The sequence below is a fragment of the Cervus canadensis genome, chromosome 6 (genome assembly GCF_019320065.1).
Source record: "Cervus canadensis isolate Bull #8, Minnesota chromosome 6, ASM1932006v1, whole genome shotgun sequence".
NCBI classification, from domain to species: domain Eukaryota; kingdom Metazoa; phylum Chordata; class Mammalia; order Artiodactyla; family Cervidae; genus Cervus; species Cervus canadensis.
The window spans coordinates 61,145,946-61,170,450 of record NC_057391.1 but is presented as its reverse complement, the minus strand read 5'-3'; the positions used below and the strand labels follow the sequence as shown (position 1 = coordinate 61,170,450).

The 24,505-nt window shown below is 34.2% G+C and overlaps 1 protein-coding gene across 4 annotated transcripts in view; it reads left to right on the top strand.

Annotated features, from left to right (window-relative positions):
- Nucleotides 1-24,505, top strand: part of DDHD1 (DDHD domain containing 1) — a 70,017-nt gene that overhangs the window by 14,334 nt on the left and 31,178 nt on the right. For 2 of the 4 annotated variants that reach the window (XM_043472117.1, XM_043472118.1), the window contains exons 2-7: nt 3,943-4,116; nt 12,049-12,150; nt 14,040-14,168; nt 15,219-15,366; nt 21,291-21,397; nt 23,346-23,452. In XM_043472117.1, coding sequence (XP_043328052.1) covers nt 3,943-4,116; nt 12,049-12,150; nt 14,040-14,168; nt 15,219-15,366; nt 21,291-21,397; nt 23,346-23,452 — 767 coding nt within the window. The remainder of the gene's footprint in view (nt 1-3,942; nt 4,117-12,048; nt 12,151-14,039; nt 14,169-15,218; nt 15,367-21,290; nt 21,398-23,345; nt 23,453-24,505) is intronic. The other 2 variants (XM_043472119.1, XM_043472121.1) reach the window with 1 other exon arrangement.

The window sequence follows — 24,505 nt, the reverse complement described above, 5'->3', positions numbered from 1 at the left end:
GATGAGCTTTTGGATCTGGAGAATAATAGAAGGTATCCAAATGTTAATCTCTACACATTTTCCCCAAAAGCCACATACATTTAAACCATTCATAGGTGACACATCCAACATTACTACAGGATGGACGATACCGTAAATTTTAAGTTAGCTGTAAGTAAAGAAACAGCAAGTTACAACAGCTCTTGTTACTTCTATAAACCTCTGAATCTGGAGAGTGGGGCAAGGAGCGGCTTAGTTGAGTTCAGTCTCTCTGTCATGTCCATCTTTTGCATTTGCTGCTTTGGCAAGTAGATTCTTTACCACTAGCGCCATCTGGGAAGCCCCAATATAAAATTAAAGCCATGTATATATAGACATACCAAACATTATCAGTTCAGTTCAGTTGCTCAGTCGTGTCTGACTCTTTGTGGCCCCATGGACTGCAGCACGCCAGGTTTCCCTGTCCATCACCAACTCCCGGAGCTTGCTCAAACTCGTGTCCATCGAGTCAGTGATGCCATCCAACCATCTCATCCTCTGTCATCCCCTTCTCCTGTCTTCAATCTTTCCCAGCATCAGGGTCTTTTCCAGTGAGTCAGTTCTTTTCATCAGGTAGCGAAAGTATTGGAGTTTCAGCTTCAGCATCAGTCCTTCCAATGAATATGCAGGACTAATTTCCTTTAGGATGGACTGGTTGGATCTCCTTGCAGTCCAAGGGACTCTCAAGCGTCTTCTCCAACACCACAGTTCAAAAGCATCAATTCTTCGGCGTTCAGCTTTCTTTACAGTCCAACTCTTACTTCCATACATGACTACTGGAAAAACCATAGTTTTGACTATACAGACCTTTGTTGGCAAAGTCTCTGCTTTTTAAGAGACAGTGAGAGAAGAGAGAAGATCAGAGGTTAAAATGAAGCAGAAAACCACTCACAGAAAGAAAATGTCCCCATACAACAAGCAAAATATGGCCACAGACTTGAGTCTTGGTAATTAATAACACTAACTGTAGGGAGGGTGTGTGAAAGAGAGGGACAGAAATAGCAGCATCAGAGAAACATTGCTGGTGGGAGAGGAGAAAAGGATACTGCTCTTTGGAGCCGTGACAATAAGAGGAAGGAAGTAAGGAGAAAATGAAGGGTCCTGGAGAAGTGAAAGAAAAGCAAGAAACACCAGTCCAGTCTTCACTCACCACTACCACCCCTACCACCACTATAGGAGCTGCTGTTAATAATATGCAGCAGCAGACACTCTGAAACTAAGAAGTCTGTCCCTAAAATACTCGTGAATAGAAATAAATGCCATACAAAGCTACTGCAAGAGGAATGCAGAAAATGTGAATTAGTACATTTCCACTGATTATAGTTCTTCCCCAAAAAGCAAACACAAAATAAGAGAAACTGTATTGTAACACTCCAACCAAATATTCTGAAATTTACGGGCATACTAATAGGGACATTGATGAAAGTAATGTTAATGTAAGGGGCACTGATAAAGGACAACAACCAAAAGAATGAAAATGAGATGAGAGAAGTGAAAAGCTTCAGAGAGAAAGTGGTTGAAATACAGTATAGGCAAAGGAAGCCCCAACGTATTTATAACTGGATTGACTGCAGAAGAAATCAGTGGAACAGAACTAATTATTAAACCATAGTCCAAGGAAGCTTTTAAGAAATAAGAGGAAAACTGAAATTTATAAATTAAAAGGACCCGCCTTGGCAGATAGATCTAGAACAATGAACTCTGAGACATAGACTGTTAGATTTTAGAGACTAGAAGAACTATTTTAGATTTTGAAGGTAAATTTTTTTCTGGACCCTTGGTGGGGGGAAAAAAATCACATTACTAATTTAAAAATTAGATTTGCATCTGACTTCTCTAGAAATGATATACAAAGGAAGGCTGCAGTAAAACAGCATTTTTTAAAACTCAAGGAAGCACAGTTCAAGCTTGCCAACCTGTCCTTCAAGTATCAAGGCTATAGAAAAACAATGAAAATTTAATAGATTATAGATTCAAGACTAAAACAGTGGTGGGGATATGGGCACAATTGTTATATGTGAGTCAGGAGACAAAGGAAAAATAGAATAAATCATTCCCTATTGTAAATAGTAAGTGGGAATTTTGGATACCATTTAAAATGGACAGACCGCATAGTAAAAGTTTAAGTAAACAAAAAAGAGATTTAGGACCCTCTCAAATACATAAATACACACAAGAACGTGTGAAAGTCACCACTAGAACCAAAAATGCAAATATTCCTAAATACCAAAGGAAGACTTTTTTGAAAAGCAAAATCATCAACTGGAGAAAGTGGGAATAATAAAAACGGTGATTATAGAAGAGTATTTCAAACATACCAGTTATTTCAATAAGCATAAGTGAGCTTAACTCACGTCAAAAGAAAAACACATCTAAAAGAGTGAAAAGGGTTAAAAATAAAGAGATGTGCAAAAACATCACAGGAATATGGAAACAATAAGAAAGCAGTTGTTGTAATCTTGATAGACAAAGTAGAATCTAGGGGGGAAAAAAAACATCAAACACAGCAGTGTGCTTTATGTTAAAACCCCATAATTCTCAAAAAAAAACCAACCAAAACCCCATAATTCTCAATGAACTTATATTTTTGAATATCCACCAAATATAGCAAACACCTGACTATCGAAGAATTGCTACAGCAGAATAAAGGATAATGCAAGAAAAAATAGAAACACATAATAGATTTTAAATACATCAGTACAAGTCTGGTATAAGTGATTCAGGATCTAGTAAATTTTCTGTTTCAAAGTAGGAATTGGCCATTGGTTTCTTTTAATGGGAATGGGAAATGATATTTAGAGATCACGATCTTTATATCAGGATTGCTCACTTACACGGGGTTGGTCTGTCTTTCTAGGTCTTTTCAGTACACAAAGCTTAGGCTATCTTTTTTTTTTTTTTAAGAGAAAATATACATCGTTATTTCATGCTGACATTTTTAGATGAAATTTAAAATACAGGTTTATTTCTTTCACTTTTATATTTGTATCTCTTTTTACTCGTGCTAAGAAATCTTAGTTTCTAATGATATTAATGAAATTAATTATTCATCTTAATACCTGCACTTAGAAATTAACAATACCAATATTATTACAATCATTAGCAATTAGTATAACTACTACAAAAGGTTTAAGATGTATTTGCAGTTCCTTTTGTCCATAGGGTATATCCTAGTATATATATATACAAATTACTGTGTTTTGAATCCACTTGAAGTAATTTCTCTATGTGTAGTTAAACCACCAACTCTTTTTATTTTTAGGCTTTTGTTGTTTTGCTTTGCTTTATGGTTTTTTTTTTTATTTTAAAGAATTCAGGATAACTTAGATGACAGTCGTGGTTTATGAATAGCAACTAAAAGTGTTAAATTTTGGAGATAGTGTTTAATCAAAAAGCGTTCAGTTTTTCAAAAAAATTTTTCTCAATTTTTTCCTGAAATGGGTGAGGAATTTACTGTAATTAAAAGTTTTACTTGTTTCTGTATACTCACTGGGAGCCCTTGATCTCCAACGCAGCCCTAAAGAATGTACCACACTACTACAATACACTCTTTCTAAACTATTTGTGGGAATTTATCTCAGTGTTTTCTAAGACATTCAAATTATCACTCGAGTCCTTGCATGAAGTTTGTCAACCGCTTAGCCTACTGATTTGGTTACTTGGGGCCTCAGTTATATAGATAACTGCTCCTCTCCCTTTCTAATGTCAGGTAACTTTTATGTGTAATATTTAATACAAGTAAAATTATATGTTGTAAAAAAATTATATACTATGGCTTGAAATCTGAAATGTAAAACTTTATTCTGTTGGGTCACAAAAGTCTGTTTTTGCCATAGCAGTAGCAGAATATAAACTTGTAGTTACTATGTCACTTCTTGGGAGGTTGAATCATAAAACATATAATTCTGTGGTTTCTCTTTTCAGAGTCTGATAAAATACCAGTAATGCGTGGACAGTGGTTTATTGATGGTACCTGGCAGCCACTGGAAGAAGAAGAAAGTAATTTAATTGAGCAAGAACATCTTAGCCGTTTTAGAGGTCAGCAGATGCAGGAAAGTTTTGATATTGAAGTGTCGAAACCCATAGATGGAAAAGATGGTAAGACCAATTAATACATTTAATATGTTTTATAAACAAGTAAGTTATTGATAAAGCTTAGAGTGGCTGCTAAGTTTGAAATAGTAATTCAGAAGTGTTAAAATTTACACGATTTCTGATTATTTCAAACATTTGATTGTTATTTTAGAACTTGAAAATTGCTATAAATTTCTGAACTATTTCCATTTTTATTTTACTTAACATATACTTTCACTGATATGACACTAACATGATTTACCATAAATGTACAATATGTTGTAATATGCTTTATGAATTAGTCCTTTTGAGTAGCTTTTTAGTTATCAAAGAAAATTGAACTTATAAAAAAAAAAATCCCTTGTTATTCTACTGAAAGAGTAGTTTTGCTAATATTTTAGTGTTGGTTCTCCTGAAGTTTAAAAAGGCTTTAATTTCCTTTGTGTAAGTCCTGTCTAACTGTCTTGATATTGATAACCATATCAATTTTTAATTTGAAACAATCTGCTCCTTATATTTCCTTATTCAGCATTTCGATTTTTTTTTTTTTGGCAATAGTTTAAAATACTTACATACTAGCCAAGATTATCATGTTTCCCTATGTGCCTGATCTTGAGTAAAATTCAAAATGTGTGGTCAAGTTAAAAATACTTCTATTGTTCATTTACTGCAGGCAGTGGGATCAACTATTCTGGTGAGTATAACAGTATAGGTAGATTAGAATTTATAGATTTCTCTTTTTTTTTCCCTAAAACTGTTTCTTCATCCATGTTTGCCTTTGTTTGGGAAGTTTCTTGGCAAGCCCTACGTAAGCAAGTGAATTAGACTATGAACTAGTCGTTTTTCTCCCTCCCCTTGTAAAACATCTATAAAGCAGAAAATTTCAATTATTAATCAAGTAATTCACAGAATGCAGCTTGGAAGAAATGAATTATGCAGTTGGAAGTAATTGTTTATATAACATCAGTTCAGTTCAGTCACTCAGTCATGTCCAACTCTTTGTAATCCCATGGACTGCAGCACACCAGGCTTCCCTGTCTTTCACCATCTCCCAGAGCTTGCTCAAACTCATGTCCATTAACAATAAACTTAAAATTGGGTGTTTTTATATCTTTAAAACTCTACGTAACTGAGGAAAATGGTGGCTTCTAAGTAAATCGGTAATTAAATCTAAGAAATGTCTATTATATGCCAGATACCATACTCTAGGAATTTTAAGCATTTCATTTTCCTAATCCCTAGAGTCAAATATGTTCTTATTCCACTGTAAAATTCAAACTCAAGGTTCTTAAATATCAATATATAAGAAAAGCTCAGTGTCTGTAAGGCAGAGCTGTGTCTACATTCATGAAGACTGCCAAAAAGACAATACTTTGATTAAAGCACAAATAACAAATTTTGTATATGTTTGATCTTTTATTGGTGACTGACATGTTTTGGAACTTCTCATCACACTCTAAATAATCACAAAAGCCTACTTCATAGTATTTGAAAGGCTGAACTTTTTTCATAACTTCATATCTATTGGAAAAGACTGAATTCTAGATTTTTTCCTTTCTATTAATTCTCCTTAAGTCTTCTCTCAAAAATGGCAATTCACCTTAACAAACCCAGTTTATCCTCCCAGATTCTTTACTATTAATGCATGGAAAAAACCCAAGAGCTTCAAGGGGGAAAAGGATGAGTGTGAAAAATAAAAATGAGTATATTGTCCCCCTTTCTCATACTACATTCAAAGCATTTCTTTTCCACTTGCTAATTTGCCCTGTGGAAGTTAGTTACTAGCTCTGTTTCGTCTCTAGATCCCATCTACTTGGAATCTGAAATGTTAAATGGAGCAGCGTACTCAAATTTTCTTCAAAGTGCTCTAATTTTATGAGCCAGTCATTTAAATAAGTCTGATAAAAGAACATGGTTTATTTGTATGAGAAAATTTTTTAGCATGTCTTTGAGCTTGTCCATCTAGGATATTACTGTATTTTTTGATAGCTTTAAAGATACAGATTGGGTGGTAAAATTCTAATTGGTAATAATAGAAAATTGTGAAAGTATAGAATGCTTTTGTATTGTAATCTTTCAAATTAATGATCTTTTGAGGTTCTTTAGAAAAATTGATTTTTTAAATATACTGTGACATAAAACATCAGGATGTTTTATTATCAACAAAGTTCAATTCATTGTATGTACTACTGTCATGAATTTCCAGCCATTTTGTTATTCAGTATTATGCAGAACATACTTTTATGTATTAAAATGTGACTTTTGACTCTGAAGATTATGGGAAATTCTGTAGTACATTTGAAAATTATCACTGGTCTTGAGGAAAGAACATTTGCTGTCCAAAAAGCTAGGTTGTTGGAAAAATAACTCAAATTTGCAATACAAAGATAAAAAAGTATTATCTTTTGATTATTTTGCTTCTTACCTTCAAGCTTCTGAAATTTCCTATTTTATTAATTTTAGGGGGAAAATAGTTTTTCCGCTTAAAGTTTCTCATTGTACCTAAGTAAAGCCTTGACTCTTCATACTGCTAGAAGATTTTGAATATTCTTTGTGCAAATAGTACTATGCTCGTTACTTTGTGAAAGAAACACAGGGTTTTGTCCTTCAAGGAGTTTTAAACCATTGGGGATGACAAAGCCTGCAGATGAGAAGTTACAGAGAATAAATACAAGATAACAAAGTAGACAGTGCATATTATACATTCTTGAAAAAGAGATATAAAATAGAATTGGCAATCACAGTGCAATGGAGTTACTCAAATGAGGCTTTCTGAGAAAGTGTCATATTTAATAATTTAAAATTTAAAAAAAAAAAAACTTATTCAGGAACCCTTTTTAAGTTCTTTGGGGAATTCCTAAGAAATTTAACAGAGTTCTTGCCTTGAAGTGAAAGTGAAAGTTGCTCAGTCTTGTCCAGCTCTTTGCAAACCCATGGACTATACAGTCGACGGAATTCTCCAGGCCAGAATACTGGAGTGGGTAGCCTTTCCCTTCTCCAGGGGATCTTTCCAACCCAGGGATCAAACCCAGGTCTCTCCGCATAAAGCAGATTCTTTACCAGCTGAGCCACAAGGGAAGTCCCTCTTGCTTTGAAGGACATTCAAATAAAATCCTAATTTGTTTTCCTTCTGACCTTATCTGTATCTTGGTTAGTGCAGTTATTGACACAAATACACTGAATATATTTATTATTTTCTTATTAATTATCCTACTAATCTCAGAGTAAACATTGAATTAAATTGATTGGAGTTTAGCATAACTTATCTTTCTAAGAAAGATAAACCCCCCCCAAAGTATAATCGTATTTTGTGATTTAAATTTCACTTTTTCTGAGTTAAAAAATGACTGTCTTCCAAACCCACCTCCTAGGCTAGGATACAGTTATCTGGCAGCCTAACAAATGAAGGCTAGAAGTTCACTGGGGATTAAAGTTAGTGTAGAGTTAGTGATAGTCGCTCAGTTACATCCAACTCTTTGCAACCCTGTGGACTGTAGCCCACCAGGCTCCTCTGTCTGTGGAATTTTCCAGACAAGAATACTGGAGTGGATTACCATTTCCTTCTCCTGGGGATCTTCCCAACCCAGGGATTCAACCCTGGTCTCCTACTTTGCAGGCAGATTTTTTACCATCTGAGCCACCGGGGAAGCGCCTGAGTCATAAAATAAAAGCAGGGCTTCAAATAAGTTACTTTGTAAATACTTAAAAGTCCTAGAGTAGTATCTCACTTGTTTTATAATTTATCTATCCAAGCAGTAATCAGTAAAAAATGGTTGAACTAAATGAATTAGTCCTACAACTGCTCTGGTCAAAAACTGTATAATCTCAATCCAATTACAAGAAAACATCAGACAGACTCAATTTGAGGGACATTTTACAAAATAACTCACCAGTATTCTTTGGAAATGTCAAGGTCATAATTAACCAGATGAAGTCGGGATCCTTTTATTAGTGTTTATCAAATCACCATAATGTAAACTTTAAATTTCTTATAATTTTGTCAGTTGTACCTCAGTAAAGCTGAAAAAAAAAATTTTAAGTGTCAAAGCCATGGAAGACAAGGAAAGATTAAAGACTTTATCACAAATTAGAGGAAACTAAGGAAACATAGCATCAGAATGCAACATGGTACCTTGGATTGAATCCAAAGACAGAAAAGGACTTAAGTAAAAAAGCTGGAAAATTATGAATAAAGTTAGTATTTTAGCTGATAGTATTATACCCACCTTAATTTCTTAGTTGTGATAATTGTACTATATAGTTATGCTAACATTAGGAGAAGCTGGATGAAGGATATATATGATAGTGATACTCTCTGTACTATTTTTGCAGCTTTTCTGTAGGTTGAAAATTATCCCACAGTAAAAAGATGTTATTTTTTTTCCTTAAGGCCAGTAGAGAAATTAAAATAGTAAAATGGGTATATAAAAAAAACCAAAAGAAACAACAAAAGGAGAAACAAGAAATACAGATAAAACAAAGAAAATGAATGGGAAATGGTAGACCTAAATTTACCCATATCAAAAACTATAGTAAAAACCACTACAATATTGTAAAGTAATTAGCCTCCAACTAATAAAAATAAATGGAATAAATAAATAAATCTCAGGCAGAAAACTAAAAAAAAAAAAAGGCAGGGATTGACAGATTTGTTAGGAATGCACAATCCAACTATATGTGTCTACAAGAGTCATGAAGTGAAAGAAAGTGAAAGTTGCTCAGTCGTGTCCTACTCTTTGGGACCCCATGGACTATAGAGTCCATGGAATTCTCCAGGCCAGAATACTGGCGTGGGTAGCCATTCCCTCCTCCAGGGGATCTTCCCAACCCAGGGATTGAACCCAGGTGTCCTCGTTGCAAGCAGATTCTTCACCAGCTGAGCCACAAGGGAAGCCCAAGAGTACTGGAGTGGGTAGCCTATTCTTTTTCCAGCAGATCTTCCCAACTGAGGAATGGAAAATAGAACCAGGGTCTTCTGCATTGCAGGCAGATTCTTTACCAACTGAGCTATCAGGGACTCAATATAAAATCACAGATAGGCTAAAAGTTTAAAAAAAAAAAAATGGACTTTTTACTGTTCAAGCTAAGTTGGGATGCTATGAAAGCACAAGTGTTGGTGGATCCCCAAGGATTTATAGCATTTAACAATTTGGCATGTAGTCTATATACCTATCCTATTGCGAGATAAGGATATCCCAAACTGAGTATATCATTTCAAAAGTCTAAGGCCAGGATCAGGGGAGGGAGGAGGGGAGAATGGGGAAAGGGAAGGAAGAAGTAATAACCCTTTCTCACCAGCTTTTCTTTTCCTCTTTGGTGGCTAACAGGATTCCTATCTTCTAGCTTTTAATTATCAATCAATTTTTATAAATGTATGTATTTAGTTTTTGTGAGATCCAAGAAGACTGACAGGAGTTTTCTCATTCTAGTTGGCAGATTTGAGATGTGCAAACCTCCTTTCCCTCAAGTTGAGATTATCCAGGTTGCCAGCTTTTGCAAAGGGAAAAGTTATAAAGTTATTCTATTCTAGGGAGTAGTATATCTTCAGCAACCTTTTTGATACCCTGCTTTCAGAATTATATAATGAAGGACATTTCTGTAATACATGAATTATAGTAAGGAAATTTATTGAAAACACTATCTTAGTAATTAATATCTTTTTCGTTGCTGTGTAAGACTTTAATACATAAATGAAAAGTTTTATTAAATGTTAGCATTTAATTAGAATTTTCAGTTGTATTTTGAGTTTGTGCATACTTTTGCTAACACAATGTAAGAATTCTTAACTAAAACTTTATTTTAGTGATCCTTGTTGGAATGAAAGTAAACCCTTTTTGTCTCTACTTGCTTGTGGTACTTAATTCTTTGCTTTGGGTTGAAAAAATTAAACTCTCCATGCTTCAGGATGTTGTAACAAAGCGAATGCTTTTCAAGTGAAAATAAGAATTAAGTTTGAGAAGAAGGTTAATAAGCATGTCCTTAATTTTGTGAAAATGTTTTGTGTATGTTTCTCTGATTTTAGTATATGGGGATATTTCTCTTGTTAATCCTTACATTAGTGTTCCTTTAGGTAAAAGCTTTCATTTTTATATATTGACTAGCTTTTAGAAAGTGTTTACATAATTTTAGAGTGTGATCAGGTGGTCCATATGTTCCCCTCTAGTTATTTCTTAGTAAATGGGGCATCGTTAGTTTTGCTAGTAGATTGATAAGTCTAGGTTTTGTTTGAGCAGTGAAGTCTCAAGTGTATGTCAGATTTGATCTACTTGGATATGTTAGCTTTTTCCTAATGATTTCTTTTCCTGCAAGTGATATATCTACCCCTTAGTAACTGACCAGAAAGCACATGAAAGAAGAAATATGTTCAGTGAAGAAAATTGTTTTGGTTGTCATTTTCCAACCCTCTGTGACAGCAAGATATTTTTATAATCCTGATGTTACAACTCAGCATATAATTCTTGTCTATACTTTTTTTATAATCACCTAATTACATATAAAGTTATGAAATGCCTTGTAAGCATTTCTCAATAACCTTTATCATATATATCTTTAAATTTACTTTATATATAAGATTTTTTAAAATTTCTAGTACTATACAGTTGGAGTTAAGTATTTTTGTATTTGAGCAGTATTTAATCTTTGAATATCACATTAATATAGAAGAGAATGAGGATGAAAATCAAATGTGTGAAGTATGTAAGTCTCTCAGTTGTGTCTGACTCTTTGCAACTCCATGGACTATACAGTCCATGGAATTCTCCAGGCCAGAATATTGGAGTGAGTAGCCGTTCCCTTCTCCAGGGGATCTTCCCAACCCAGGGATCGAACCCAGGTCTCCCTCATTGCAGGCAGATTCTTAACCAGCTGAACCACCAGGGAAACCCAAGAATATTGGAGTGGGTAGCCTGTCCCTTCTCCAGCATATCTTCCTGACCCCTGCGTTGCAGGTGGATTCTTTACCAGCTGAGCTACCAGGAAATCAAATGTATTAGAATGTAAATTTGAACTAAATCATAACGATTCTGTGATTCATTAACTGGACTGTAGAGAAACTGATTATAAGATTTAATTCTTAGTGGATTTTTTTAAATAATTGCTTATTTAAAAATGTGAGGAAATTTGTTGATATATAACTAGCAATATTTGACAGAGAAAATGTTGACTTTAAGGTTATCTGCTGATTTGCCAAATATCAAGTCTGTGTCTGGCTTTACTCTGTTGTCTGTTTTATACTTACAAGATGTCACAGCATACATTTTTAATAACTTTTTCTTGTCATTCTGTCTAATAAATCTTTCATTATTTTATCACTAAAAATTAGTTCAGAATAGAGCTTTCAATTTAATTTTTTTGAAAAGTTTCATGTTTTCATTTTTCGTTTTTGACAATATTTTAACAACTTTGTTGAATAGAGTTGTGAAAAGAATATTTCTACAGGAGGGCTCTATTATGCTTCAGTGAGGGAAAGCATCTAGTAGAATGTGTACTATGGTATCTTCTCAGGAAAGCTGCATTAGATGTTTAATATTGTTTATTGCATTTTCAATTTGCACATCAGATGTTGGCTATGTCATAATCACAAATTTGATTAGAGTAAATAACTTTAGTATTGTAAAGATGGGGTGTTATTAATCTCTTATGCATACAAAAATGCCGTGTTTTGTTTTTTATTCTATCTATACAAAGATGTTAAAAATGGTGATCATGTAGGTGTCTTTAACTGATGTATTTAGATATCATTTGCCTTTTTACTTTCAGTAAAAGTAGAAGCATATATTTGATAAACATTATTAAACTAATATTTTGCTGCACTGATTTTTAATTGGAATTTATATAAAGCATTTAGAATAATGTTTGTCAAATACAACTAATTTTTTAAAGTTAATACAACAAAAAGGCAAAATGGTAAACCTCATTTAAAATTTACTTTGAAGCTCAGTGTTTTTGCTTTCTTAGTTGTCTACCACCTCCCTCCCTTCTCCCTCCCTTCTCTGTTCAAATGGAGAGGATATAAGGAGAGTACAGATGCAGCAGGTCTTAAACGAAAGCGTTCCCAAGGTACAGTAATTGTAGTTTTATTTCTCCTTGTAGATATATTCCTGGCTTGTAGCTTTCAGTTGTGTCTATAGCATTCAGTTGTACTTAGAGCATAGAAATTACTAGTTTTATAGAAATGTATCCAGTGTGTTATTTTGGTTAGTATTAATTAAAAGTGGTATAAACATTTGTGAGCCATGTGTATAGTTTAGCAATGGGATATTTGCCAATATTAACATGCTTTAAGACAATGTGAATGGTTTAGAGAGAAACAAAATTTTGTTGGCTTAACACTGTTAATATCTTGGTCTTATAGTTTTAATGTTTTAAGAATATGTTGCTCAGAACTGTTTTAACAAAAATGCAGTTTTGAAACATTGGATTAAAAGGCTTAAAGTACTGACTTAAGGATCAGACATAGATTTAGGAAAGTAACTTAAACTCTTTGCAAAAGATTTTTTAGTTTATGGAAAGTTCTTTTAGTTAAAAGTTTTTACACTGGATTTGTGTTTTGTTTTGTTTGCAATAGAAGGTATTATTCAGGTTTGTTATGTTAATTGCACCTTGGTCTTGTGTTCAATGTTAGCAGTAATGTGTCCTGGTAGGTCAGGAAGATATAAATTGGTTTTCATAAATTTTTGAAATGGCATTTTTAACCATAACTCCAAAGTACATTTTCTTGGCAAGGATTTGCTTTTCATTGTATTCTAGTAGGAAATACCTTTTCACAAAAAGTGTCTTATGGTCTTAGATCTTGACCAGGACTCTATCCTTGAACAGAAGAGTCAGACTTTGTCACTAGCTGGCAGAGTGGCATTAAGTGGCATTAAGTGGCAAGTCACTTAATCCCTTTCTTTATACCTCTATGTGTTTATATATAATGGGAGATAATATTTTGCTTAAAGAGTATTTTAAGGAAATAAATTAGGCACAATGATTTGAAGGTGACTGGTTTTATAAAGGTATGTGAATTTTTCTTACCTCTATATAAGAGATAAAGAGAAAAGTTTAAGTCCTTCAGACTATAAGAATTATCAAAAGATGAATTAGTGGACATGTTTTGAGAACTACCTTAATCTGTTGCTTCCATAAACATTACTAAATTTGTGATACATGCCAAAGGGGATGCTAGGACTGTGTTTGGTGTTAGTGATACAAAGTGATTAAGGTATAGTCCCTGCCTCAGAGTTTGTTATTCCCAGAGAATATAGGTTTGGCTTTTTTTTTTTTTCTTTAGAGCTCATTTTCACCAAGCATACCTTATTACAGAAATGAAATAACCATACTAATTTGAACATAATAGTAGGAAAAAACTGATTTCTTTTTAAAAGCTCTTTCAGCTTTGGAGTTCTGTTATGGTGAGCAGTATCCAGTGATAATTGGCTTTAATATCCATTCCCAAAATACCTTATATTCTAATAAATTAGGTTATTCTCTTCCCAGTTTAAAGATTTTTTTTTTTTAACCTGAGTCTTGTTTTATCTTATGCTGAGTAGTTTCCACAGAACAAAAAGTAAAGTCAACAGAAGAAATGGAACCTAAGTTTCTATGTCAAAGGTACTGAGGACTTTCATGAAGGTGTATATTCCTTAGACCTAAGGAATGATCACATAACCTGAGAAAGCAGTTCTTTAATAATCAAATCATATTTCCTAAAGAGGTTAAAATTATGATCATTAAGCCAGCTTTATTCCATGTTGTTCTAACAAGTTGCCTTTTCCTATAGCATGTTTAATAATTTATAAAATTAAGTCCCTGTCTGTGACTTGTTTCACATCGATATGTGTTTCAATAAAACAGTTTTTTGTTGAACTGAGTTAAGATATTCATTCAAAAAAATCTGTTTATTATAATTTTCACTTAAATGAAGTTTGTCTTGGAGACCTTCAAATTTTTCCTTTTTGCAACAGCTATTCATAGTTTCAAATTGAGTCGAAACCATGTGGACTGGCACAGTGTGGATGAAGTATATCTGTATAGTGATGCAACAACATCTAAAATTGCAAGAACAGTTACTCAAAAACTGGGATTTTCTAAAGGTATTTGTTAAATATTATTAGAGTTTGTCAAAATGTTGGGAATCTGACTTTTTCTCTTATATTTAAAATAGACAATTCAGATTTTATTTTCAGTATATTTTAAATATGTATTAAGTTTAATGACAGTTTCTACCCTGTTAAACTAACCTTTATTAAAGTGACTGAGTTGACATGTATTCATTAATAAATAATTATATGTTAGGAATGATCTGGCAAGATTATTAAGGATGTTTTTTTACTTCTCAAAGCACAAAAGCAGTCAGACCTGAGGCAGTGATGTGAAATAAAACATAGCAATTGAAATTGTGTCCGTTGAAACAACAATTGACAAGCAATTGAAACAGTGTCAGGAAAAGTGAAGACTGGAAATTTTTCTTTGGATTTAGTGAAATGTAGATCATTGGTGACTTAGATGAATTTCTGGGACAGAGACAGATGGGCGTGAGTTGAAGTTTAAGTAGAACTTGAAGAAATGGAGGCATTGAGAATAGACAAATCTTTAAACAAAGCAAAATTGACTAAAAGGAAGAAAAGAGGGACTGATACCTGGAAAAGATGTGAGTGCATTATCAAAAAATATTTTTTCAAAAATTTTTTCTGTCTGATAATTTTTTTGCTGTCTTTTAAAATTCTTTGATAATAGATGTGCTTACACATTTATTTGTTCATTAGTTGTATTTGTTTTGTGGATTATCACACCTTTAGCCCATTTTGCTATTTGGATGATTCATTTCACTTTTTGATTAAAAAGTTCTTTAACTAACTTACTGTGTGTCATGTTTTGCAAGATATTTTCCCGTTTGTCATTCATCTTTTATCTTTTCTTCATAATATTTTTCTTAGAGATGTTTTTAATTTTTATGTGCTCAGTTCATCTTTTTTCCTTTTTGCCTTATTGTTCCTGGCTTCACTGTCATGTCTAGTTCAGTACTTTTTATTAGAGCTGATCATTCTATATCTTACAAATTTTATCCCCCCTATTTTTTTCAATATAGTGAAAATGCTATCTCTCTAATAAGTAATAAGCTTAGAACCATGATTTTCCCACAGCATCAAGTAGTGGGACCAGACTTCATAGAGGTTATGTAGAAGAAGCGACATTAGAAGACAAGCCATCTCAGACTACCCACATCGTATTTGTTGTGCATGGCATTGGACAGAAAATGGACCAAGGAAGAATTATCAAAAATACAGCCATGTGAGTGTTTTGATGACTACAGTCTCCATCTAGTCAGAGTCCAAATTTTTGTCCAGGGTATAATATAGTTTAATTGTTATGCCACATGTTTCTCCAGTGCCAGCTATTCTGTTTTAGTTGTAGATGAAGCTTTTGGACCAAATTTTGAGAATGATCATATCTAGGTGATGATGATGATATTTATTTGATTTTTTTTTCCCTTTTAACATGGAGAAGTGAAGGGATAAGAAAGCCTTTAATGTATTATTAGTTTAAATTAAAGTGAAGTTGGAAGCAAGAAACAAGTTGGTTTTAAGTTTCTATGTTAATCTCTGAATTGCAGAAACTGAGGATACTGTATAATTCTGAAAAAGCTAAGAATTGTGTAAATTGCCAGTTAGCAGCTTAACTTGTCCAATTAATTATAGCCAGAGGAAACTGAACCCTAAATTTTACAGAGAACAAACAGTGGGTGTTTTGCCAACATGCTAGGCAGGTTATTTACCTCAGTTATTTATATTCAGCTTTATTCTAAAAGTTTGTTAAGATGTTGGGAGAAGGAATGTTCATATATGAATTTCAAAAATGTTTAGGATGGTGTGAAAAGGAAATTTTAGAGTTATGGCTTCCACCCATAACTTTGCTCTCAACTTGGCTCTCTTCCACAAACTTGGCTCTCAACTTGCAGCCAATATAAAGAAAAATCTGATCAGATTTATAATGTGATGAGAACAAATCAATTGTTGAGAACACAGTTTATCAGATTCTGAAATTTCAAGTAAATGTGTTTCTTGAGTCCTGATAAAGCAAATACTGTAGGATAACAGGAACTATGTCCTCAGCAATATCTCTATAATAATACAATGTTGAGTTCTATTTTACTTTTTATTGTAACACCTTTTAATGCCAGCTGATGGATTAAAATAAAAGTACTTTCAATCTGAAAAAAAAAAAAACAATCTTTGTCAGACACTGCCAGGTCATTCTGATCCTTGTCATTCTCTGTAGCTTGTATTACAGAGATCTCTTCCCTCTGATTCTGATTTTCTTTTCTGATGATTTGTACTTCCCACAATGTTTACATTCTTGTGGCAAGATGCTAATCTTCTCCTTGGTTACCTAAGGACTCTGAGAAGTAGGTTTAATAACATGTTCTCTCAGGAGCTGTTCATATTTGGAAAGGTACCAGCTTGATTTCTTTGGGTGCAAGTGAGGGAAAACTTAACTCAGAAGGAGGATTCAGTAGTCCATAAAACTGAGAAGTCTAAGATTTGCCAAACAAGTCATCAGAATCCAGTTTCTATCCACTCTACACACCTTCATTTTTTAGCTATTTTCGGACATCTCCTGTGGTTCTAGATGTGGTTTATATAATCTTGTATTCGAGTTCAAGAAGAAAAAAATTACGCTTTTTTTCCAGAAGTCCCTGCTAGTCTATGCATTTTAATGACTGGTAGTATCACCTGCAACTATCTGAATCTGTACACGGCCATGATCTGATCTGCTGGACTTGTCAGCTTTCCATGACACCACCTTCATGGCAGAAAGGGAAGAAGAACTACAGAGCTTGTTGATGAAAGTGAAAGAGGAAAATGAAAAAGTTGGCTTAAAGCTCAACATTCAGAAAACTAAGATCATGGCATCCAGTCCCATCACTTCATGGCAAATAGATGGGGAAACAGTGGCTGACTTTATTTTTCTGGGCTCCAAAATCACTGCAGATGGTGATTGCAGCTATGAAATTAAAAGACGCTTACTCCTTGGAAGGAAAGTTATGACCAATCTAAACAGCATATTGAAAAGCAGAGACATTACTTTGTCAACAAAGGTCTGTCTAGTCAAGGCTATGGTTTTTTCAGTGGTCATGTATGGATGTGAGAGTTGGACTATAAAGAAAGCTGAGTGACGAAAAATTGGTGCTTTTGAACTGTGGTGTTGAAGAAGATTCTTGAGAGTCCCTTGGACTGCAAGGAGATCCAACCAGTCCATCCTAAAGGAAATGAGTCCTGAATATTTATTGGAATGACTGATGCTGAAGCTGAAACTCCAATACTTTGGCCACCTGATGCAAAGAAGTGACTCATTTGAAAAGACCCTGATGCTGGGAGGGGTTGGGGGCAGAGGAGAAGGGGACGACAGAGGATGAGATGGTTGGATGGCATCATTGACTCAATGGACATGGGTTTGGGTGGACTCTGGGAGTTAGTGATGGACAGGGAGGCCTGGCATGCTGCGGTTCATGGGGTCGCAAAGAGTCGGACATGACTGAGCGACTGAACTGACTGACTGAACTGACACATTAGAATTAGATAACCATAGGAAGAGTTAGAGCTGTAGTCAAAAGAATAAAATATTTAGGAATAAGTTTAACAAAGAAGTGTAAGATTTGTACACTGAAAACTATAATACACCAATGGAAGAAATTAAAGAAGACTTAAATAAATGGAAAAGACAACCCACATTTGTGGATTAGAAGATTAGTGTTATTAAGATGGCAATACTTCCTAAATAGATCTAAAGATTGACCACAATCCCTATTAAAATTTCACCTGTCATTTTTTGCAGAAGTTGGCAGGCTGATTCTAAAATTTACATGGAAATGCAAGTGACCCAGGATAGCCAAAACAGTCTGGAAAAAGAATAAAGATGAAGAACTTTGCAATGATTTGCTACAAAGCTACAGTAGTCAAGACACTGTGGTACTCATTGGTGTGAAGATAGACCTAGATCAATGGAATAGAATTAAGAGTTTGTTTGATTTTCAACAAGAGTGCCAAAATAATGCAATGAGTAAAGAATAGCCTTTTAACAAGTGGTGCTAGGACACCTGGATATCTGCCTGCAAAAGAATGAAGTTAAAACCCTGCCTTATACCACATATAAAAATTAATTCAAAGTGAATCAAATACCTAAATATAGACGTTAAAACTGTTAGAAGAAAATATAGGAGTAAATCTTTGTGATCTTGGATTGGGCAGTGGTGTCTGAGATATAACGTTAAAGGTAAAAGCCACTAAAGGGACTTACCTGGTGGTCCAGTGGTTAAAATCTACCTTGCAATGCAGGGAATATGGATTCAGTCCCTGGTTGGTGATCTAAGATGCCACATGCTGCAAGGCAACTAAGCCCACGTGCCTCAAGTAGAGAATCTTGCCCGTCAACAAAATACTCAACATGTCGCAACAAAGATCCCACATGCTGCAACTAAGACCCAATGCAGCCAAATAAATATTAATAAGTAAGTAAAAAAAATAAAAAGCCACTAAAGAACAAAAAGATAAATTGGGCTTTTTCAAAATTTAAAACTCTAGTTTTTCAAATAGCACTATCAGGGAAGTTAACGACAACCCACAAAATGGTAGAAACATTTGCAAATCATATCTGATAAGGGTCTAGCATTTAGCATATATAAAGAATATCTACAATTCAATCATTAAAAAAATAAATACCCCAATTTTTTAAGTGGGTGAATAATTTGAATGAACGTTTGTCCAAATAAAATATACAGATGGTCCATAAACACATGAAAAGATGCTCAGTATTATTGGTCATTAAGGAATTGCAATTCAAAACCACAGGGAGATACCACTTTCTGTTGACTACAATGACTCTTATCAAAAATACAGAAAATAGCAAATATTAGCAAGGATGTAAAAAAAAAATAAGAACCCTCATGTGTTGTTGATGGAATTGTAAAATAGTACAGCAGGGTTGTAAAATAGTAGAGCTGCTTTGGAAAACAGTTTGGCACTTTCCTCAAAAAAGTTAAATGTGGAGTTAACATGTGAGCTAGCAATTCTACTTCTAGGTGTATACCCAAGAGAATTGAAAACATGTATTTGCAGAAAAACTTAATATTCAGTTCAATTCAGTCGCTCAGTCGTGTCCGACTCTTTGCGACCCCGTGAATCGCAGCACGCCAGGCCTCCCTGTCCATCACCAACTCCTGGAGTTTACTCAAACTCATGTCCATTGAGTCGGTGATGCCATCCAGCCGTCTCATCCTCTGTCATCCCCTTCTCCTCCTGCCCCCAATCCCTCCTAGCATCAGGGTCTTTTCCAGTGAGTCAACTCTTCGCATGAGGTGGCCAAAGTATTGGAGTTTCAGCTTCAGCATCAGTCGTTCCAGTGAACACCCAGGACTGATCTCCTTTAGGATGGACTGGTTGGATCTGCTTGCAGTCCAAGGGACTCTCAAGAGTCTTCTCCAACACCACAGTTCAAAAGCATCAATTTTTCAGTGCTCAGCTTTCTTCACAGTCCAGCTCTCACATCTTAACATTCACTGCAGCATTATTTATAATAGCCCCCCCCAAAAAAAAACTAAATGCCCATCATCTGCTGAATGGATAAACAGAAGTGATATATTTATACAGTAGAATGTCATTCAGTCTTAAAAAGCAAAGAAAACTGATTCATGATACAACATGGATGAACCTTGAAACACTATGCTAAGTGAAAGAAGCCAGACACAAAAGACCATATATTATAGATGTTATTTATCTGAAAAATCCAGAATAGGCAAGTTCATGGAGACAAAGTAGATTTATGCTGTCAGGGCCTAGAGGGAAGAATTATGGGATCTGACTACTCTGGGTAGAGTGTTTCTTATGGGAATAATGAAAGTGTTCTGAACTTCGATAGTGGTATTGGTTGTACAACTCAATAATACTAGAAGCCACTGAATTGTTAAAAAAAATAAATAAGAAAAAGCTGCTGATGTCATGTCTAAAAGACACAGAAGTAAATTTGTAGAGACTCACCGACCAGAAAGGAAACATTTATACCATGTAAATGCGTATGTGAGCATCAGTAAGGATAATAACTACAATGGGTTAGAACAGTTCAAATATGTTTTAAATCTATGAGTTAGTAATAATGTCAAAAAATATAAAGCTTCTTAACTGAGTATTTAATTGTTAATAAAAGAGAAGAATTAACCACTTATCCTGCCTTTTCTCAGTTCATACACTAACTATTTGATTGTATCACAAGGCAGCAAGTATTTGATGTGGGGAAATTTCTCTTTCCTGAAGTGTAAGGCGTGGTGAGATTTAAAAAGCACTTTTTTGCAACCATAGTAAATTAGTGGAGCTAAGCAGTGATCATAGCATTTTCTAGTATCACCAGAAAAAGAGAAAACCAGGTATATATATATCTATGGAGTAGTAGTCTAGCCAAAACAGTATAACTTGAATCTGATCGGGCCCCTGTATCACACCACCAAATAGGGAACAAGAAGCACATTAAGGAACTCTGTGGGGATACCGTCATTAAAAATTAGACTGAGAAACTGCAGGACATAAAAAGAATTACAAAGCCAAAAAAGAGAGAGAGGGATCTATAGATTAAAAGACACTTAAGAGACATCAAACAGTTGCAATGATTGGGCTGTATTTGGAGCTCAGTTCAAAAGTTTAAAAAAAATATTTTGCTGTACCTTAATTTTCAAAGTAGAATTTAAAAACCTATATTGTGTGGAGAACAAGTATAGAAATAGATGAAATATAAGACCGGCCACAATGTGCTAATTATTTAGAGGTAGGGTATTTTATTAGGAAGACATAGCGGTCCACTCCAGTATTCTTGCCAGGAGAATACCATGGACAGAGGAGCCTGACCAGCTACAGTCCATAGGGTCACAGAATCAGACATGACTGAAGCGACTTAACACACACACACAGGGTATTTTATTATATATTATTGTCTCCACTAAAGACTTATAATTATTTAGAATATAGTATCAGATGACAGATTTAAGAAAACAGTTCTGAAATGAAGGTGTCCTAGTATCACAGACTGTTGCATAATGTAGCAGTAATTTAAACGTAATTGGACAGAGTTATAAGCAATTGGAAGTGTTACGATTGAAGGCATTTTATATCATGTAAATGCATATATGAAGTTACTCTGATAGAGTTTTGTTTTGTTTTGATTTTTTTAAGGATGAGAGAGGCTGCAAGAAAAATAGAAGAAAGGCATTTTTCCAACCATGCAACACATGTTGAATTTCTGCCTGTTGAGTGGCGGTCAAAACTTACTCTGGATGGAGGTACATTTTGTTTAAAAATTAAATTATTTAGTCAATGGGAATGAAGTGTTTTTAATTTATTTGTCTTGAGGTATACTCACTCTTTGTTCTAGATTATTTAGGAAAATAAAATCCATTTTTTTTAAAAATAAATAATTATATTGACTTAACATCATTTTGGACCACCATATAGATTTCTCTAATAGTACAGTTTTCATGAATGCCCTAACATTTTTGACAGAAAAATGACTTGTCAATGCTTTTAAAGCATTTGCTGTCTACAATTTCTTTTTTGTTGTTGTTGTTCTCTACAATTTCATATGAGCTTACAGTTTCTTTCTGATAATTTTCCTCCTTTGTATTTGGAAGATAAAATCTTAGGTTTTTTGTTTTATTGTCATTCCTGCATTCCTTGGACTGATGAATTTTACTCTAACACAGAGAAATTACATAAAATGTGCATCTTTCTTTACAATAAGTTTTGTCCTTTGAGTATTAAAATCATTAAAATAGAATGTTTAGGTTGATGCTTTTGAACTGTGATGCTGGAGAAGACTCTTGAGAGTCCCTTGGACAGAAAGGAGATCAAACCAATCAATCCTAAAGGAAATCAGTCGTGAATATTCACTGAAAGGACTGATGCTGAACTGAAGCTCCAATACTTTGGCCACCTGATGCGAGGAGCTGACTCATTGGAAAAGGCCCTGATGCTGGGAAAGATTGAGGGCCCAAGGAGAAGGGGATGACTGAGGATGAGACGGTTGGATGGCATGACATGAGTTTGCGCAAAGTCTGGGAGATAGTGAAGGACAAGGAAGCCTGGCATGCTGCAGTCCAAGGGGTTGAAAATAGTCAGACATGACTGAGCAACTGAACAACGACAAAACGGAATAAGAGAAGATATTTGCAAATGATATGACCAGTAAAAGATTAATATCGCACAGCTTATATAACTTGACATCAAGGAAAACAAACAACCCAGTTAAAAAATGAGCACAAGACCTGAAGAATATATACAAATGGCCAAAAGGCATTTGCAAAAATGTTAACATTGTTAATCATTAGAGAAATTCACACCTGTCAGAGTGACTATCATCAATAAGAACACAACAATGGAGGCTTCTCAGAGTACTAAAAATAGAGCTACCATATGATCCAGCAATTCCACTCCTGAGTATATATTGGAAAAAAAAATGAAAATACTAATTCAAAAAGTTATGTGCACCCCAGTGTTGATAGCAGCATTATTTATAATAGCAAAGGTATAGAAGTAACCTCACTGTCCATCAACAGATAAATGGATAAAGATGTATATATACATCATAAAAAACAATGAAATTTTTGCCATTTGCAGTGACATGAATGGACTTGTAGGACATTATGCTAAATAAGACAAAGACAAATACTGTATGATACATATGGAATCTTTAAAAAAAGCAAACTTGTGAATATAACAAAAAGAAACAGAACAAATAGGTGGTTACCAGGAAGAGAGGGACAAGAAAGGTGGAGGGGATTGAGAAGTACAAACTACTGCATATAAAATAAATAAGCTGCAAGGGTATATTGTATAAAATGAGGACGTTAGCCAATATTTTACAATAACCCTAAATGGACTATAACCATTTAAAAATTTTGAGTTACTGTGTTCATCTGAAGCTTATTGTACATCAACTGAACATCAATAAAATTTTTTTAATTTAAAAAGAGAGATCCTTAGCTTGTTCGTGATTTAAAGGAAATGTTTTCAATCTTTGAGCACCAATAAGTGCATTGATGTTTGTGGTAGTTAAATACCCTTCATTTTTCAGTTAACAAATAGTAAAATTTCAAGAAGGTAAGTTTCATCATATTCAAAGGTAGTCTTGAATATTTAAATTTTAATATAAAACACTTAGGGAATGTATTTTTTTTCACTGTTTTTTCCCTAAAATTATTCTCTTAGTTCATTTTTTTTTTTAACTTGTAGACACTGTTGATTCCATTACTCCAGACAAAGTGCGAGGTTTAAGGGATATGTTAAACAGCAGTGCAATGGACATAATGTATTATACTAGCCCACTGTATAGAGATGAAGTAAGTATCATGATTATCTTGTTGCTATTGGGTATTTTTTAGAGTGATAGCATGTGTGTCCTGAATTTTAACATTTTATGTTCTCTTTTGTTTTACAAGCAAATGAGAATTATAGCCTCTGTTTCATGGTGCTTTTGATAGTCTTATTAAACTGTCCATTGGGACCCTTAATGTTGTAACATGATAACAATATTGTAACATGATGATATTATAACATGATAATCTTGGAAGTGAGAGTTTGGTTAGAAAATAGCTCTGTGAAAATATGTCAGTTTTCATAAATCTGATTAATATCTTTGAGTATTGTCCTCATAAAAGTTTTGGACATGTAAGAGTTTTATATATAATAGGCCTACTTCTATTGTGTCATTTCTATGGTGGATTTGTATAGTTCTCAAATGGTAATGGTGCTCATACATCACAAAAGTAACCCTAAAGGGGGTGAGGGAGTGAAAGTTTAATCAGAGGGATGAGAGAATTTCTGTGAATGCAATTTGTCACTTCACTGGTAAGAAAAAAAGAATTCCGTTTCATGGAAATAGCAGTATTAAGTACCCAACATGTATTAACTTGTTTAATTCTTACCTATGAAGTCAGTATGACTAGTATCTTCATCTGAAGGATGAAGAAACTAGTATAAGGAGTAATTACCAATAGGGCAGCTGTGCTGCTCCAAGCCAGTCCTTCGCGGATTTTATTCATTCACATTCATTCCCTAACTTTATCCAAGATATCTTTTATATATCTATAGAAACATGTTTGCTTAGTTGCCGTAGGAGCTTCCTTCTCTTCCAACTACCATTCCCTTAGGATTTTTCTTTATTTCTCTTTCTATATTCCCCATTGCCATATACCAGTATTGGGCAAGGTTAACCTTGCCTTGATCTATTTGAAAACAGTAAAAGCAGCTACAGGCTTCTCAGGTGGTGCAGTGATAAAGAATCCGCCTGCCAATGCAGGAGATGCAGATTTGATCCCTGGATCAGGAAAATCCCCTGGAGTAGGAAATGGCAACCCGCTCCAGTATTCTTGCCTGGAAAATTCCATGATCAG